Source organism: Sphaerodactylus townsendi, linkage group LG10, assembly GCF_021028975.2.
Source record: "Sphaerodactylus townsendi isolate TG3544 linkage group LG10, MPM_Stown_v2.3, whole genome shotgun sequence".
In the NCBI taxonomy this organism is placed as follows: Eukaryota; Metazoa; Chordata; class Lepidosauria; order Squamata; family Sphaerodactylidae; genus Sphaerodactylus; species Sphaerodactylus townsendi.
The window spans coordinates 89,026,701-89,044,788 of record NC_059434.1 but is presented as its reverse complement, the minus strand read 5'-3'; the positions used below and the strand labels follow the sequence as shown (position 1 = coordinate 89,044,788).

The 18,088-nt window shown below is 49.0% G+C and overlaps 1 protein-coding gene across 1 annotated transcript in view; it reads left to right on the top strand.

Moving 5' to 3' along the window:
• Positions 1-18,088, top strand: part of LOC125439670 (maestro heat-like repeat family member 5) — a 98,260-nt gene that overhangs the window by 73,535 nt on the left and 6,637 nt on the right. Inside the window, exons 20-28 of the mRNA XM_048508787.1 lie at positions 1,190-1,319; positions 2,126-2,316; positions 4,133-4,270; positions 5,549-5,666; positions 9,142-9,285; positions 10,677-10,853; positions 11,406-11,561; positions 11,959-12,081; positions 14,793-14,895. Of these exons, the coding sequence (XP_048364744.1) occupies positions 1,190-1,319; positions 2,126-2,316; positions 4,133-4,270; positions 5,549-5,666; positions 9,142-9,285; positions 10,677-10,853; positions 11,406-11,561; positions 11,959-12,081; positions 14,793-14,895 (1,280 nt within the window). The remainder of the gene's footprint in view (positions 1-1,189; positions 1,320-2,125; positions 2,317-4,132; positions 4,271-5,548; positions 5,667-9,141; positions 9,286-10,676; positions 10,854-11,405; positions 11,562-11,958; positions 12,082-14,792; positions 14,896-18,088) is intronic.

The window sequence follows — 18,088 nt, the reverse complement described above, 5'->3', positions numbered from 1 at the left end:
GCAGGCATGGTCAAGGCAGTCCACAGTGAAGGCACAGGCGCATGGAGCTGACCAGGAAGTATACTCACGGCACCCAGGCAGAGCTAAGCCCAAGGCAGGCAGTTCTTGGTACTGACGCTGGGATCCTGCAAGGACTCCTCAGATGCAGAGGCCTCTGTTTTGTGGAGCCTTCTGCCACACCTACTGCAGCTATGCAATCACTCTTCCTTTTACCCTGCAGCTGTAGCCTCCGTCTCCTGTGTGCAGCTGGCTCGTTCTTTGGCGCCTCTGATATTCCTGACGGTTCTCTTCTCCCAACTGCACAGCTTCAGGCTCTCCTTGGCTTGCAGGGAAGGGCTTGGAACGGGCTCTGCCGCCCTCCCCTCCTTGTGAGGAGCCCGCTCGGACTTCCCCGTGCCTTCAGGCTCTGCGGCAGAGTCCTCAGTGTCCAGGGACTGGCTCATGACAGCAGGGAACTGAGGACAGCAGCCGCAATAATGGGTTTGAATTGCAGGCAGAAAGGTGTCGGCTAGACATTAGGACCCAATGTTTGTAACAAGAGTGGTTCATCAGTGGAATCAGTTGCTTGGGGGAGCTCCCCCCGCCTCGTCTCTGAGAGTCTTCAATCAGCAGTTGGGCGAACACTTCTCAGGGATGCTCCAGGCTGCCTTGATGGGGGTGGGGCATGGATTGGGTGCCCTGTCTGACCCCACCCTGTGATTCCATGCGCCTGAGCACCATTCAAGGGGCTGGCGCTGATGGTTTGGAAGCAGTATGCCTTAGGGACCATTTCCTTCCAAGCAGACCTGAATGCCAGCTGTGGCCGTCGCCTGGGGCGCTGCCTCTGGTCCCCTTGTCTTTTGAGGCGAGGCGGGTGGCCGTCTGAAGGAAGGCGATCTCAGTTGTGGCACCAAAGCTGTGGAGTTCCCTCACTGTCTGTTCACCCCTCTCTCTGTTGCTGTCCTTTGCCACTGGGTGGATGAAGACTTGTGTTTGATTTGCCTCCTCGTGCTCCCTGAGTGGCAAATCCTTCCTGCCTTCTGCTGGGGCTGGGTTCTTACGTGTGTGTTTTAGTTTTAATTTTTTAAAATGGTTTTACCAAGTTCCTCTTTTGATTGTTCACCACCTTGCTGGGGTTGGCTGGACAGAAGGTGGGACATGAAGTCTGCAAATGAATAAATGCACACATACTATGTTGGGGGCTTCATAGGCACGCCAGTGAGCTCTGGACTGCGATGGCCGTGGGACCCCAGGTGGCCACCCAAGTCCTCCACCTTCTGCTGAAGAACCTCCAGGCCAAAGAAACTCTGGATGAAAACAGCACCAGACTGTCTCTGGCTGTGAGTAAATGGAGAAGCGGGTTGGTGCTGGGGGGGCCTGTCAGAATAAGCCTTTGCTCTGACCTTCACTGGGCTTGGAAACTGCCCTGCCTACTCTGGCCATATGGGCCGCCTTCCATCACTAGAAAACAACTTGCAGTTCTTTTCTTGGGGTGTGTGGGTGTGGGTGTGGGTGTGGGTGTGGGTGTGGGTGTGGGTGTGTGCGTGCGCGTGCGCGTGCGCGTGCGCTGTCAAGTCGCAGCTGACTTTCAGACACTCATGATGGGGCTCTGAAGGCAAGAGGTGTCGGGAGGTAGTTAGCCAGGGGCTGCCTCTGTGTCAGGCCTCTGGTGTTCCTTGGAGGTCTCCCATCCAAATACTTGCCAGGGTGGATCCTGCATAACTTCTGAGATCTGATGAGATCGAGCGGGCCTGGACTATCCCGCCCAAGGCTGTCCTCAGTAACTGCAGATTCAGTGCCAGGTGAGCTGTAGTGTGGTAGCTCCCTCAGAGCCCTTCAGTTGGATGGTTTCCTCTCACCCAGCAATGGCAGAACTGCTCCCCGCTCAGCGCCTACAACAGCACTCATCCTGCCGCACTCCTTGAGGCCCAGCTGGAAGCCCTCCTCTGGCCTAAGAAGCCTCCTGTGGCAGAAATGAGTCATCGTCTGGTGGAAGAGTCAGTGGAGGGAGGCTCCTCAGAAGGAGAAAACCATCAGGCTTGGCTCAGGACAGTGGGAGCGTCCCCCAGGCCTGTGTGGACGGGGTATGCAGCCAGAGAGGCGCTTTGCCCTGAGAGTTGTGTCTTCTGTTGTCTTTCTCCACTAGGCCATGAATGTCATCTATGAGACTTTCCTCATCCCTGGATACCGGGCAGCCCTTGTGGAGATGCACCTGCAGTTGTTCATCCCTTCCCTCAAACAGGTCCTGTATGTGATGCAGCTGGACCTGCCCGAGTCCCTAAAAGCCAGGCAGGCGTTCATCCTGAAAGAAACCCCCGGCGCTCGCAGCTTTCAGAGGTACCAGGAGACCAGCCTTTTTGTTCAGTAGAAGAAGGAACGCATCTGGAGGTCTTGCCAGGAACGGTGGCCACTGGGTGCTGCTGCTGCTAAGGTGTTGCTTTTGGTGACCACAGCAGAACTTTGAAACTGTAGCTTGTGGCAGGATTGGACCTTCAGGAGTCTCTGACCTTTGTGCATCACAAGCTTCCTCAGGATCTAGCTGCATGTTACAAAATCCAGCCGTCCACATCCAGGTCTGCCAAATGGGCTTTTTGTCAAATGCACTTTGGTTCCATGCTAGTAACTCAGTTCCCAGCTGCACTGGCAGCCCAGTTCGGATTGGGCCAGAGCATACAAGCAGAGGGTGCCTTCTCGCGCCTTCCTCCTTTCACCATTTTCAAACATGAAACAGACCCAAGAGGGGTTCTGTTTGCCCCGTTGGGAAACCTGTGTGTACCACACTGGTCAACCTGAAGCCAGAAACAGCACAAGTCACACACACACACACACACACACCCCATGCTGCTTCAGGTCAGGAAAGGACTGGGTAGGGGGCTTAAGTATCCTCTCTGAATCAGGCCCCTGTGCAGCTGGGAATTATGTTCCTGGTGGGGAATTCACAACTCACGTCTGACTGAAAGCATGGGTGGCGTCTGGAGAGTTGCCCCAGAACGGGCTTTTATACCAACAGCACAAATGCAAGATCACATGCCAGAAACTGACTGTCTCAGATGCTAAACAGAACCCAGGAATAGCTGCCACGTCCTGCTATTTATCCACATGCATGCATATGATTGACAGGTCAGTGATGCTATTTACCAAGCAGCACACCAGAGGCAGCAAAGTTCGGTACCCCTCAGGACACATTTAGCCTTGCTGTCGTTAGAGGACGGCTCTAGTGCACGGGGCAAAGAGGAGGTTCATGGCAATGCACCACCACGCCTCCTCTGCACGGGTGTGCAAGCCGGTCCCAGTGCAGCCCATGAGACTGCCTCATACATGTGGTCCCTGGCCATCCCTGATGTCTTGGGCTTGAACTCTTGGGTACAAGATTTTGGGGATGCCTTCTTTTGGAATTGCTGTAAAAATCTAGAAGGTGGCACCCTGTAGGGCTCCCTCTGCCTCTTCCCTTGAGTCTCTCGAAGCTGGATTTTTCAGACCTTAACCACAAATTAAAAGGACCTCATGTTCTGCTCAGGGGTCATGAATGTGCTCCAGGGCTCCACATTACTAAAGCAGCACCCGGGGCTCAGCCATGGGGCACTGCCAGCTAGCGGGGCCAGCCTGACTAACCCTGCTCCCAAAGTCCATGTGGAGTTCAAGTGTGCGGTCAGCCACCCTGTTCTGAGGTCCACATGGAATTCAGGGAGGCCTGCTTATTCTGGAGTTCAGCTCCTGCAGTTTAATGCTTATTCTAGAGCCGGGCTTTCAGCCTTCTCTGTTTAGTTTTGGTTGCAGGCTCCCAGTAAGAGCCTGAGGGCTAGCAGTAGTAGCAGTGCTGCCACCTGCCCAGATCTCCCAAGCTCCATGCGGATTTCCAGAGTGGGTCCAGTCCTGCCAGCTAGCATTGAACTGCGCCACAACCCTAAACAGGGCCGAGGCACAGTTATAAGAGGGGGAAGCGCTGCAGCGTGCCCCTTGGGAAGTAGCGTCCACAGCTCTCGCCCCCCAAGCCAGTGTCTGTGCTGTGAGTTCTGTGCCCAGATCTCCATTCCAAGAAACCCAGTTCAGGGGAGGGTCAAGATGCATGGCGGGGGGGAGGGGGGGGGCTTTCTTCCATGTTGCTGTTCTGAGTCTGTGCATTTACTGGATTTCGTTGGTTTGCTATTTATAGTACTTCAGTGGAGATCATGAAAAATTTGTTCTCCATGGCGGGAGACTGGGAGGTTTACGCTTGCATCGAGTTCCAGCAAGGGTGGAATGTGCTGTGCACCCCCGAGCAGTTCCTACAAGGTATCCACCTCATTGCAAGGTAAGGCCCCCTGGGGGGGGATCTGTGCATGTATGTGGGTGTGTCACGCCATTCTCCTCCTCCTCCTCCTCCTCCTCCTCCTTCAATACTACTACTACTATCACATTATTATGTTTTGTTTGTTTGTTTGTTTGTTTTAGAGCCTGAGCCTATATATACTCACTCCCCTATCCCCCAAGGGCTCTGGGTGGTGTACAACACAAATCATCATACATAAATCATCATAAAACACAGGCATAGCAAGAGGAGCGGATCAATAACTGAGCAATAAATAAATACCTACAGTTAATAACTTAGGCTCCGTGGACGATAAAATGCTAATTTCCATCAAAACAGCAATTACTACACTAAATCGGTCCCATGAAAAACCCCTACTTAAAACCCTCCTAAGGAAGAGGAGGGGGGAACGGTGGGCCCCAATGATGTTAAGGGCTCTCAAAAACAGGAGAACAGAGGGGGGCACCCTCAGCGACTGGTCTCTCCAAAGGCCCGGTGGAACAGCTCGGTCTTACAGGCCCTGTGGAAGTCACCAAGGTCCCGCAGGGCCTGAATAGCTGGAGGAAGAGCATTCCACCAGCCCAGGGCCAGAGCCGTAAAGGCCCTGGCCCGGGTGGAGGCCAGTCGCATCATTGCGGGGCCAGGGACCTCTATAGAAATGGCCTCTGCCGAATACAGAGGCCGGTGCAGGGACATATAAAATGCGGACCCGGAGGTGCACGAGGGTCCCAGGCCGCCAAGGCCTCCTTTGGAAGCAATGTCAGCACCCACACCTTGAAGATGATCCAGAACTCAACTGGGAGCCAATGCAGGCAGCGCAACACAGGTTGGATATGATCTCGAAAGGCACCCCCCGGTGAGCAAGCGAGCCACTACATGTTGGACCAGTTTTAACTTCCGGATCAAACGCAAGGGAAGGGTAGAGCGAGTTGCAATAGTCCCAGTTACAATTTATCCCTTGTTTGTCTGTCTGTCCCCCCCCCCATCTGTGGTTGCCCTGTCCTTTGGGCGTTGCGCTCTGTGGTGCTGTAACAGGAGAAGCATGGGGCTGCCCCCACAGGAAGCCTCTCTTTGGAAGCACGGGGCCATCCCTGCCGCCCCTGCTCCTGGGCACTGTGCTCTCTTTCTCCTGTGTCTCATGCAGCCCGGAGAGGAAATAATTGGACGTCTGTGATGCCTGTTTCATACACGTGAACCATCACTTGCCTCCGTTCAGAGCTGCCCTCTTAAGTTCTCAGCAACCAGGATGGAACTTTCACTTCCTTTGTGTCCCATGTCCAGGGCTATGGCAGAGTGTGGCAGTTCTCAGATTCCTGGTATTTTTGGGGAGGCAGCTCTCATCCTCAGCACGGAGGAGGATGAGTTGAAGAAGATGACAGCGCTGGCTCTAGTTATTGAGGTGAGAAAGAGGCATCTGGTGGCAGAGAGACAGACAGTGATCTTGGACCACCCGCAGGAGCTTTGAATGATGCAGAAGAGATCCTCTGAGCGAGGGTGGGCACTGGCTGAGGACATTAGAACATAAGAACATAAGAACTAGCCTGGACGCATCTTTGGAGTCCATCTTAGTCCAGCATACTGCTACTCCTCGTGAGTGGCCTACCAGGTGCCTTTGGGAGCCTGGGCATGCAGAATGTGAAAGTAATGGCCTTCTGCTGTTGCCATGCTCCTGAGCAATCTGGTCTGCTGGTTGCATTTGCAACCCCAGACTGGAAGGAGGATCAAGATGGGCAGCCAGAGACTGGACTCCTCCCTCCATAAATCTGTCCAAGCCCCTTTTTTTAAAGCTTAACATCCAGGTTAGTGGGTACAACTTACCTCCTGTGGTGGCATATTCCAAACACTAACTACACGCTATGAAGAAGTGTTTTCTTTCATTAGTCCAGTAATTCTTTCCCCTGCATTTCTAAATGAATGCCCCCTGGTTCTAGGCATTGTGAGAAAGAGAGAAAAATTTCTAAGGCCAACATTTTCTACCCCATGTATAATCTTATGGACTCTAATCTCATATCCCCCCTCAGCTGCCTCCCTTCCAAACTAAAGAGTCCCAAATTGCAGCCTCCTTCCTCATAAGCAAGGTGCCCCAACTCTTCAATCATCCTCCTGCTGTCTTCCTCTGCACTTTTTCTATCTCTCTGAGTATCCTTTTGGAGATGTGGGCGACCAGAAATGAACATGGGACTCCAAGTGCTTGCAGGTCGCATCCACAGCTTTATATAAAGGGCATGACAACTCCCTTGCAGCTCTTATTATCAATCTCCTTTCCTAATTCATCCCACAGCATAGAGCTTTTGCCTCTTTTCTACAGCTGCCATGCATTGAGTTGACATCTTGCATGGAACTATCACAACTAAGACGCCTTAAATCCCGCTTTCCTGAAGGTCTGTGACTGATAGCACTGACCCCTGTAAGCGTGTGTATGTGAAGTTTGGATTTTTTTGCCCCTATGTGCAAAATTTTCACTTTACATTTTCCTAAGGCATTGAACTGCATTTGTCATTTCTTGGCCCAATCACCTAATTCTATCAAGGTCCATTGGAGATCTTCGTGAATCCCTTTACTTGGTTCCTTCTACTCACCCTACATAATTTGGTATCATCCTGCAAACTTAGGCCACCCTACACTACTCCACCCCTACTTCCAGGTCATTTTATGAATAGAAGTTAGTGAGAGCACTGGTCCCACATACAGATCCTTGGGGACACCACTCCCTACATCTCTACTCCACATTGTGAGAATTTCCCATTTATACTCCACCCTTTGCTTCCTGCTCCTCAACCAGTTTTTAATCCATAGGAGGGACTTCCCTCTTATTTAGCTTCATTGCTGAGTTTCGCTCCTAACAGTCTCTGGAGTGAGGAACTTTGTCAAAAGCCTTTGGAAATCCAAGTAGACAATGTCCAATTGATTCCCCTTTATCAACATGTCTGTTTACACCCCTCAAAGAACTCTAGTAAGTTTTGTAAAGACAGGACTTGCTCTCATACAAAAGCCATGCTGACTCTTCCTCAGCAGTGGTCTTGCTATTTCTTCTATGTTTAATAATCTTATCTTTAATGATAAGATTCTACTTTAATTTACTTCAGGAACAGATGTCAGAACTGACTGGCTCTGTAATTTCCTGGGTCCCCCTAGATCCTTTCTTAAAGATTGGTGTGACATTGGCCATCTTCCAGTCTTCAGGGATGGAGGCAGGATTTCAGGGATAAGTTGCATATTGAATGGTGAGAACATCAGTAATTTCATGCTTGAGCTCTTTAGGAGAACTCTTGGATGAATGCAATCCTGGGGCCAGGATTTGGTAGCATTTAGTTTATCAATGGCTGCCAGAACTTCCTTCCCTTTGTCTACCACTCTCATCTTCAAGCTAGTTCCTCAGATCTCACCTCCTAAGAAGCTTGGTTCAGGTGCAGGAATTTTCCTCACCTCCTCTTGGGTGAAGACAGATGCAAAGAATTCATTCAGCTTCTCTGCAATCTCCCTGTCATCTTTTAGCACACCTTTTGTTCCTTCATCATCTAACGGGCCTACCGCTTCCCTAGCTGGCTTCCTGCTTTTGATGTACTTGAAGAACTGTTTGTTGCTGGTCTTGATGTTCGCAGCCATGCGTTCCTCATAATCCTTTTTTGCCTCCCTTACAGCTAACTTGCTTCTCTTTTGCCACCATTGTGTTCTCTCTGGTATTCTTCATCAGTTAAGTTGGACTTCCATTTTTTTTTCCGTTTGAATATACTTTATTGTTTTTAAAAAAAGAGAAAAGGGCATGCGACAAACACACCCACAAAAAACAACAAATAACAAACAGACAGACAACAACAAACATAAATATTTTCATGTCATGCTTCCACGGCTATATCTGTATAGCAAGTTCTACATAATCTAAACCGATAAATCTCAAAAGCTGTTATAAAGAAAGAAAATTGTTGAGACTTCCCCTTCAACCTATTTCATATACTTTGTTCTAGAGTCTCGCTATTACACCTGACTGTTCTTGATTCATTTAACAATTAAAGAAAAGGGGAAAAAAATTGTCTATCATACGTGTTTTATATTAGTACATGCTATTACTCTATAAATATTGTTTCTTAATCATTTTCTATTCTATATAACCCTTACACCTGTTATGAAGAACAAGAAGGTTTAGTCTAATGTAACTTAATATTCAATCGGGAACTTCGGGACTTCCATTTTCTAAAAGACATCTTTTTTTCCTAATAATTTCCTCAACCTCCCTTGTTAACCATGGTGGCTTTCTTTTGGACTGGGCGCTGCCTTTCCTAACCTGCGGAACACATTCCAGCTGAGCTTTTAAGACTGTGTTTTTAAATAACCTCCAAGCACCTTGGACAGTTTTGACTCTCTTGATTTTCCCTTTCAGCTTCCTGCGCACTATCCCCCTCATCTTTGAGAAATTTCCCTTTCTGAAGGCGAATGTAACTACATTAGCAGTTGTCACTTGTTCGCATGCAGAGATATTGAATCTGACAGCATTGTGGTCGCTGTTCCCTATCGGCTCAACAACACTGACTTCCCGCACCAGGTCCTGGGTCCCACATAGAATTAGATCTAGGATCATCTCTCCCCTGGTTGGTTCTACAACCATCTGCTCTAAGCCACAGTCATTTAGCATATCCAGGAATGTTCTCTCCTGGGTTGAGAGAACATTCTGGGTTGAGAATGGATGTGTTGGAGCCTTTTCCAGCCACTCAAGACCTTGTTGTGGTTAATACCGCAGATAAACAAGATACTTACGGCCTGTCTCAGCATCGTACTTTACTTTTCTGTTTGTGAGTTCTCTGTCCAAGAGTTGTTGAGCCTTTTAAATGATCTCACTGCCATTAGAGAGTTGTCTGTCTGTGGTGTTTCCACTGCAGTTTCTCAAGAGTCCATCTGCTGTCAAGATGATGAACAGGTTCAGCCTGAAGGAGCATCTCAAGGAAGGCTTGGCCACCGCAAATCCTGTCATAAGGGAGCTTTGTCAGAAAGGCCTCAGCAATTTTGTGTTCCAGAAAGGGAAGGTGAGAAGGAGCAGAAGAGTCCCAGAAAGCTAATGGAGACAAGTGCGTGTGAAATGCCGCAGGATGCAAGTCAGAGGCATTGCAGGTTTTCAGTTGTGGGGGGGGGGGGGCTGAAATGGAGAGCCAGTCTTAGGGGCAAGCTGCCATTTTTATCTCTCTGAGTTGACCCAGTGAGAAGCTGCGGGAATAACAACATGGCTGTTGATGTGCATACATATGTCAGTCTGATGCCCTCAAACAACTGTGATTCATACTTACTTTTCCTGGTGTGTAAGACTTAGACCCCAAATAAGTATGAATTATAGTTATTTGAGAGCATCAGACTGATGTATATATGCACATCTGGTTTTTTATTTGTATCTTTTTTTTGTATTTGTATCATTATGTGCAGGAATACCAACCCTGAGATTGTGGCAAACTTTCTCCTTGAAATAATTGAATGCAAATAATCCAGTATTGGGTCTAAGTATGTTTAGAGCATAAGCAATTAACTTCTCTCTTCCTTATTACGCCACCTTACTTTAATATTTTATTCCTAAACTACAATATATTCACCTTGGAATTTAGAATGTCTCTGTAGCAGCTCTGAAATGTTTATCTGCGGTATTAATTTTAGATTTAATATGTGTCTTAATTTCTGTCTCTTGCTAATAGTAATCATAACAAACATGGCCAGTATGATGCAGACAGAATGTGCTTGTTGTTGGGTGGTTCGGGCTTAGTGTAATGTGAATTGGTGGCCTTCTTTTTGTTGAAGATGTGAACACGGACTGATGTGTCTTGCGGGTTTATATTGGATGTGTTTTGCTGTATTGGTTTGTTTTGTAGCTGCGGTGTTCTTTTAACATGCCAATAAAGGCTTTCCGTTCATGTGCAGGAATAGGCTTGATGAAGCCTGGGCAAAATAACAGCCAGTCCATAGGTGTTATTGCCTATTGTATACTTTATTTTTTTGTAGAGGCAGTTGGCCTCTTGCACATGTATCTTGTCAGAGGCCGGCAGGGGCAGGGACGTGTGTTGTCCTTTTTCAACACTTGGCTTTTGCCTTCTGAAATTATTTTCACGATCCTGCCACTGTTGATTTTTATTGGTTGACCAGTTTACTTTTGTTTTATACCTTTGCTAGGGATTTCAATTACTATATTTGTTGTTTGTTATGCACTGCTATTTAGACTGTCAGTGAAAACCAGTATGAGACTATGAGAAATGAAGGCCCTCCAAGTCCTGTGTTAAACTGGTGCCCAAAGCCATTGCTGAAGGTGACCTGGGATTTCTTGCCTGGCATCCTAGGAGACTGTGCTATCTTCAGCTCACAATCAAAGGGTGCCTCCGTGACCCTTTCCTGCCTCCGTGACCCTTTCCTGCCTCTACCCTCTCTTTCTGTTGCTCAGGTTAAATTTCTACGGGACCAGCTGCCTGCCTTAATTAACTCTGTATTTGGTGGACTTGAAGAAAATATAATTCAAGGGCTAAAGGACATCATGGTCACCATCTATGACATGGATGGCCAGTGGATCGGGCCCATCTGTGTTGACCTTGCTCTGAATGTTCGCTCGTTTTTTGAGGATGTAAGTATTGGATCCTGGGGGAAATGGTTTCCATAAAGCCTACACATTTATTTTCTGGGTCAAATGCAAGTTCCTCTAGCCCAGAATTCTGTTTCAGCCACAGGCCGGGGCAACAGCAGCAGGCAGCTCCTTCTGGTTAGTGGTTAGAGTGTCACCGGAGGGCAGTGGCATAGCGCCAAGGGGACGGGTGGGGCACGATGCACTCGACGCGCGCCAGTGCAGGGGCGTGGTGGGGCGCAGGACACAGGCATGGCCTGGGTGCAGTTCTCCCTCGCTCCGCCACTGCCGAAGGGCCTGGGAACCCCAAGTTGCAAAGCCTCACTCTGCCGTGGAAGGTTGCTGAGAGACCTGGGGCCAGGCACGCTCTCAGCTATGCCTCCCTTGGACGGTTGTTCCTGTGAGGATGAGACGGGAGGAAGAGAGGATATGGGGGCCACTCTGGAGTCTTGGAGCAAAGGCAGGGGGGAAATCACTAACTGGTGGGGGAAACCCATAAAACTTTGCACTGCTTCATCCTCTGCCCCCTTGCTGTCTTTTGAACGCCACAATCAGGAAAGGGCAGACGTCCGAGCGAGTGCCGTGTCGCTGTTTGGGCAGCTGGTGCTGAGGGCAAAAGAGGCTGACAAGGCCTTGCTGAAGAAGGAGGTGGTCTACAGTCTGCTCGCTCTGCTCCTCCACTTGAAAGACAGAGACAACACCGTGGCCATGGTGAGTCCTGTGGAAGGGAGCGCTTCACCTGCTTCGTATTCTACCACCGGCTCCCTGCTGCTGGAACGGCATCCTTTTGTGTGGACAGAAGATGCTTTGCTTTCAGAAAGATGGGCCCCTTCCGACCAGGGCTGAGCCGGCTGGATTTGGCCTTGCCCTCAATGTGCCCTGTATGACTGACCACTGTAGGGAAAGGAATCCTCGCTGGTCTGATCCGGCAGGGCTTTCCAATTCCCACATCCTTCAAAGGCCAGCGAGAGCAGGCAGGGTGGTGGGAATTGGGAGAGGGGGTCAGAGGGGTCTTTGGGGCTCCTGCTGCCTCAAGCAGATGCAAATGCTGCAGAATGCTGCAGTGAGAGTCTCTCATCTCGGGCGTTTGCCTTAAACGTCGTTTCAGAGATGCAAGCTGACCCTCTTGAATTGTGGGCTCTTTCTTGGATGGCCTCATCTGAAGCTGATGTTTCGCACCATGGCTTGGGAGGACACCTGGAGCTGCTTGGTGAATGTGTGGAAGTACCTGGTCAGTACATTCTGAGGGGCTGCAAACATCTCTAACTATTGTGCATCAAATGCATTCAAACATGACTCCTCTTTGGCTGGATATAATGCTTGTTTCTTGCACTTGATTGTAAAAAGCATTTTGTCAGGTCCACAAATTGTGCAACCCATTTTCCTACCTCTCTGTCTTAGGCCCCTTCCGCACGTGCAGAATAATGCACATTCAATCCACTTTCAGTGCACTTTGCAGCAGTGCGGAATAACAAACTCCACTTGCAAACAATTGTGAAAGTGGATTGAAAGTGCATTATTCTGCATGTGCAGACGGGGCCTCATCAGAGTGCAGTATGTACCAGGGATATTCACTGATCCCACCTTCGACACTTTCAACCTGCTTACAATTGACAGGTCAGACTGAGATCAAACTTTTGCTGCAATATTAATTGGTATTTACTAGCCGTTGATGGACCGCTCATCCTCCACGAATCTGTCCAGCCCTCTTTTTAAGCCACCTGTTCTCGTTGTCCACGGCCACCTCCACTAGCAATGAACGCCACATCTTATTCACTCACTGTGTAAATAAGTATTTCTTTTCTTCTGCCACACATCTGCTTCATTGTGAGCCCTTGCGTATTAGCATTATGAGAGAGGGAGGAAAGATCCAGGCATAGTTTTATACACCTGTCATGTCCATCCTTTGGTTGTCATTTTTCTAAACTGAAAAGTCCTAGATTCTTCATCCTTTTCTCATAGGAAACATGTTCCAACCTCTTCATCATCTCCCATGCCTTCTTCTTTACTATTTCCAACTGTGCTGTGTCCTTTAGGAGATATGGTAATTAGAACTGTACTCAGTATTGTTGGGTAAATATATACATTAGCAAAGTAGAACAGAAGAGACAGATTCTTAGTTGCTTTTTATAAATAACTATAAAGGGAGGGTTACATGGAGATAAAATAAGAAATCCTTTTTTTCCTGTTACACATCTATACTACTGTACGTTTGGTTACATCTTTGCTTTGATTGTGTGTTCCTGCATTGCAGCGGGCTGGACTTGATGGCCCTTGGGGTCTCTTCCAACTCTATGATTCTGTGATTCTTCCTATTTGCTATCTCACATGATGTCTCTACCTTGTGTCTCCTCTCTGGTGTCATGTCTGGTCAAACAAAGAAACAGAGTTAACTTTATAACTTCAGGTGTATGAGCTCACTAACACGTAAGCCCTGGCTATCTCACTGACCAACAGCTAACCCAGGGGTAGGGAACCTGCGGCTCTCCAGATGTTCAGGAACTACAATTCCCATCAGCCTCTGTCAGCATGGCCAATTGGCCATGCTGGTAGAAACTGATAGAGGCGTCGGATCCCCTGAACATCTGGAAAACCGCAAATTCAATCTTCAATAGATCAGGTCATAAACAGTGACTTCAGCAACTCATTTACATACCAACAGTAAACCCTTTTATAACTGAGTGGTGACAGACACTGGCAAAATCCCAACAAGTATTCCCAGGAGGCCACACTATGGCTCTGTGCGAGGGCATTACAATGTTTGCCATTTCACTCTCAGTTCCTTTCTTAATCCCAGCATACACTTTACTTTCTGTACTTCTGCACAATGAATTAAATTTTCATTAAGGTATCCACTGTAACTGCAGGATCTCTTTCAGTTTTGTTCTCAGCCATCAAAACCCTTCAGGATATCTTAAAAGTTATGACTTTTTGTTCCAGTGTGACCATCTTAGGCCGTTTGTGCACGGCACTGTTATACTGGGTTACAATTGGTATCTTACAATCCAGGTTTATTTTATCCCGATTTCCCTCTTCGCATGGCTGCCGGTTTCTGTGAAGGAATTGAGTGAAGACTGGGAAGAAATGCTCCAGTTCGTTTTGCACGAGCCCGGGCCTTTTGTATTTACAGTAATCTAATCTAGACATCACCAGAGCACTGGCATAGTGAGAGGGGTACGGGGAGGGGGACTGGAGCTCCGGGCACCACTTTGTCGGGTGCGCATTGCAGGGCCACACACCTCCTCACAACTGTGCCCCAGCCCTGAACTCCATGTGGAAATTAGGAGTGGGACCAGCCACACTTGCCCGACCCCTGATCTCTGTGTGGAGTTTGGGCGTGGGCCCAGCCAGCTCCCCCGGGCCCTGATCTTAATGTGGAAATTGGGGCAGGGCAGGCCGGTTCAATGCTGGCCTCAGCTTGCCCAGGTCCAGCTTTAAACTGCAGGCTGGAAGCCTGACCAGATGGGCAGCTTGGCGTGCGGAGCCAGCAGTATAAAGCTAGAGCTGGTCCGCCCCCAGTGCTCAGTCTGATCCTGGCCTCAGAGAGCCTGTGGTTTAAAGCTAAGCCCAGGCAAGCTGGTGCTAGCACCAAATAGACCCATTCCCGGTCTCCAAGTGAAGGTCAGGGGTGGGGTGCAGCTGTGTGGGAGCGTTGCAATCAGGGCTCACCCCAGGCACCATGTTGTAAAGCTCCACCCCCGCACCAGAGCATGCACCGCAGTGGCCAGATCTTTTCTGCCCAGGAAAGGCTGCAGCTGGCTGGCCACCGCCGCTTCCTGTTTCTCCCGGGCCCAAGAGCATCCCAGACTGTGGCAGAAGACATCGAACTGGCACTGATCCTGCATAACGTTGCAACCTGTTACAGTAAGGGTCCCCAACTTTTTTGGGACTGTGAGCGCTACGTCAGTGTTTGTAATTTGTTGTTCCTTTCTTTCTTGACAGACCAGGAATAACCACGATAATATCCACATTTTCATCTCCCAGGCCTTGGGTTATCTTCATCACCCCCAGATAGAAATAAGACATACTGCAGCACGCTTCCTCGGTAAGGACAGAAAACGTTCCTCACCTTTTCTGTAGAAGAAGAAGAAGAGTTTGGATTTATATCCCCCCTTTCTCTCCTGCAGGAGACTCAAAGGGGCTGACAATCTCCTTGCCCTTCCCCCCTCACAACAAACACCCTGTGAGGTGGGTGGGGCTGAGAAAGCTCCGAGAAGCTGTGACTAGCCCAAGGTCACCCAGCTGGCATGTGTGGGAGTGCACAGGCTAATCTGAATTCCCCAGATAAGCCTCCACAGCTCAAGCAGCAGAGCTGGGAATCAAACCCAGTTCCTTCAGATTAGATAGAACTCTTAACCTCCTACGCCACTGCTAATCAAAGAAGTGTTTCTTTGAACTACGTTCAAGTTTCCTCCACCCAAAACAGTGTGAACACACACACACACACACACACACACACACACACACACACACACATACACACACTGGCCCTTTGTGTACTTGCAGGCTTTGTTGCAGCTGTGTACTTCGTAGTGGAGTGACCCCATGTTTCCTCGTTTATGTATGAGAAGGTGCCCCAACATTTCCCCCAAGCCTAGGTGTCATTTTGCCTGTCCCCTGTTTCTCCTGCTTCCTGGTCTAAACATGGCTATCACGTCTGCTCTTAACCTTCTCTTCACCAAACTAAACATCCCCATCTCCCTAAGTCTCTCCTCGAAGGGCATGGATTCCAGACCTTTGACCATTTTGGTTTCCCTCCTCTGGACCTGCTCCAGCTTATCAATATCCTTCTGGAATTGCAATATCCAGAACTGCACACAATACTCCAGGTGAGGTCTAACCAATGCATAATAGAGAGGTACTATTATGTTCCTTGATCTAGACACAATACTCCTATTGATACAGCCCAGAATCTCATTGGCTTCCTTGGCCAGTGCATCACACTGCTGACTCGTGTTCAGTTTGTGGTCTACTAAGACCCCCATATCTCTTTCACATGTACTGTTGTCAAGCCAGGTGTCACCCATCCTATATCTGTGCCTTTCATATATATATTTTTTGCCCAAGTGTAGTGTCTTACATTGATCTCTGTTGAAATTCATTTTGTTTGTTTTGGCCCAGTTCTCTCATCGGTCCAGGTCATTTTGAATTCTGACTCTGTCCTCTGGGGTATGAGCTACCTGTCAAGATCCCCTTGACCAGACAATGAAGACACTTGTAGGATCACAGAGGTTTCTTTATTGCAGGCCTAAGTCAGATCAGGAACAGTTTCAAGACAGCACTGCCAGACTAGTAGCCCTGTTGATCACATAAGCAGTCCTTCCCCCACCCCCTCCCAGAGTGCCAGACAGTAGAAAGTAGTTTTGAGAACACGGCCTTCAGAGGCCGCCGGCACTGAGAAGAGCTGATAATGCACCTGGCATTTGCCACTCTGCGAGCTAGCAAGCATAGGGATTCATACAGAACAGAATACACAAAAGCAGGCCTGACCCTACCCCTCCTAATTTGGTGTCATCTGCAAATTTGATTAGCATGCCCTCTATTCCATCATTCAAGTCGCTGATAAAAATATTGGATAGCACTGGGCCCTGGACAGAACCCTTTGGGAACCCCAGTAGTCACTTCTCTCCAGGATGAAGATGAGCCATTGATGAGCACCCTTTGGGTTCGGTCAGTCTACCAATTGCAAATCCATCTAACAGTAGCCTTGTCTAGACCACATTTTGCAAGCTTGCCTGCAAGAACATCATGGGGGAACTTGTCAAAGGCCTTACTGAAATTAAGGTATGCTACGTCCACAGCATTCCCTTCATCTACCAATCTTGTCATTCAATTTTAAAAAAGAGATAAGATTTGTCTGGCATGACTTGTTTTTCAGAAACCCATGCTGACTTTTTGTGATCACAGTATTCCCTTCTAAGTGCTGGCAGACTGTCTGTTTAATGATCTGCTCCAGAATCTTCCCTGGTATTGATGTCAGGCTAACTGGACAATAATTATTAGGGTCCTCCTTTTCCCCCCTTTTGAAGATGGGGATGACATTATTTATTTATTTGTTTATTTCTTGAATTTGTAGACCGCCCCATCCCTGGGGGGCTCTGGGCGGTGCACAACAATGTTCATTACAATCAGTAAAATTATTAAACCAATAAAATCTATTAAAATCTATTAAAAGCAGCGGTCAATACAAAGATATCAGGCACCCCAAAACCCAATTTAATTAGGGGCCTCCCTAAGGAAAGGGAACGGCCGGACTCCCCTCTAAGAGGGTAGCATATGGTGGTAATCGAATATAGAGAGAGGGGGGCGCACATTTCAGCGACTGAACACTCCAAAGGCCCGGTGGAACAACTCAGTCTTACAGGCCCTGCGGAACTCACCAAGGTCCCGCAGGGCCCGGACAGCTGGAGGAAGAGTGTTCCACCAGGCCGGGGCCAGGGCTGTGAAAGTCCTGGCCCGTGTGGAGGCCAGCCGCATCGAGGGGCCAGGAACCACCAGCAAATTGGCCTCTGCTGAACGCAGAGGCCGAGTAGGGACATATGGGGTGATGCGGTCTCTAAGGTACAAGGGTCCCAGGCCACATAAGGCCTTAAAGGTCAAAACCCGCACCTTGAAAATGATTCGGAATTCCACTGGAAGCCAATGCAACTGGCGCAACACAGGCTGGATGTGATCACGAAAGGCGCCCCCTGTTAGCAGGCGCGCTGCTGCATTTTGGACCAGTTTCAATTTCTGAATCAAGCGCAAGGGAAGGCCCGCGTAGAGCGAGTTACAATAGTCAAGCCTGGTGGTGACCGTTGCATGGATCACAGTGGCTAGGTCCACTTGGGAGAGGAAGGGGGCCAGCTGCCGGGCCTGACGGAGATGGAAAAACGCAGTCCGGGTTGTAAGGGCCACCTGGGTCTCCATCGAAAGAGACTAATCCAGGTGGACCCCCAGACTGCGGACGGAGGGGGCTGGTGCCAAAATGGTCCCCTCCCACTCCGGCGGCTGGAAATCCCCCCACTCCCCCTTGTGACCAAGCCAAAGGATCTCCGTCTTCGATGGATTCAGTTTCAGCCTGCTCTGTTGTAACCAACCAGAGACCACCTCCAAACAATGCTGTAGAGCTGCAGGGGCCGTGACGGTTCCCCTCTCCATCAACAGAATGAGCTGAGTGTCATCAGCATACTGGTGACAGATCAGCCCAAAGCTCCGTACCAGCTGAGCAAGTGGTCGCATATAGATGTTAAATAATA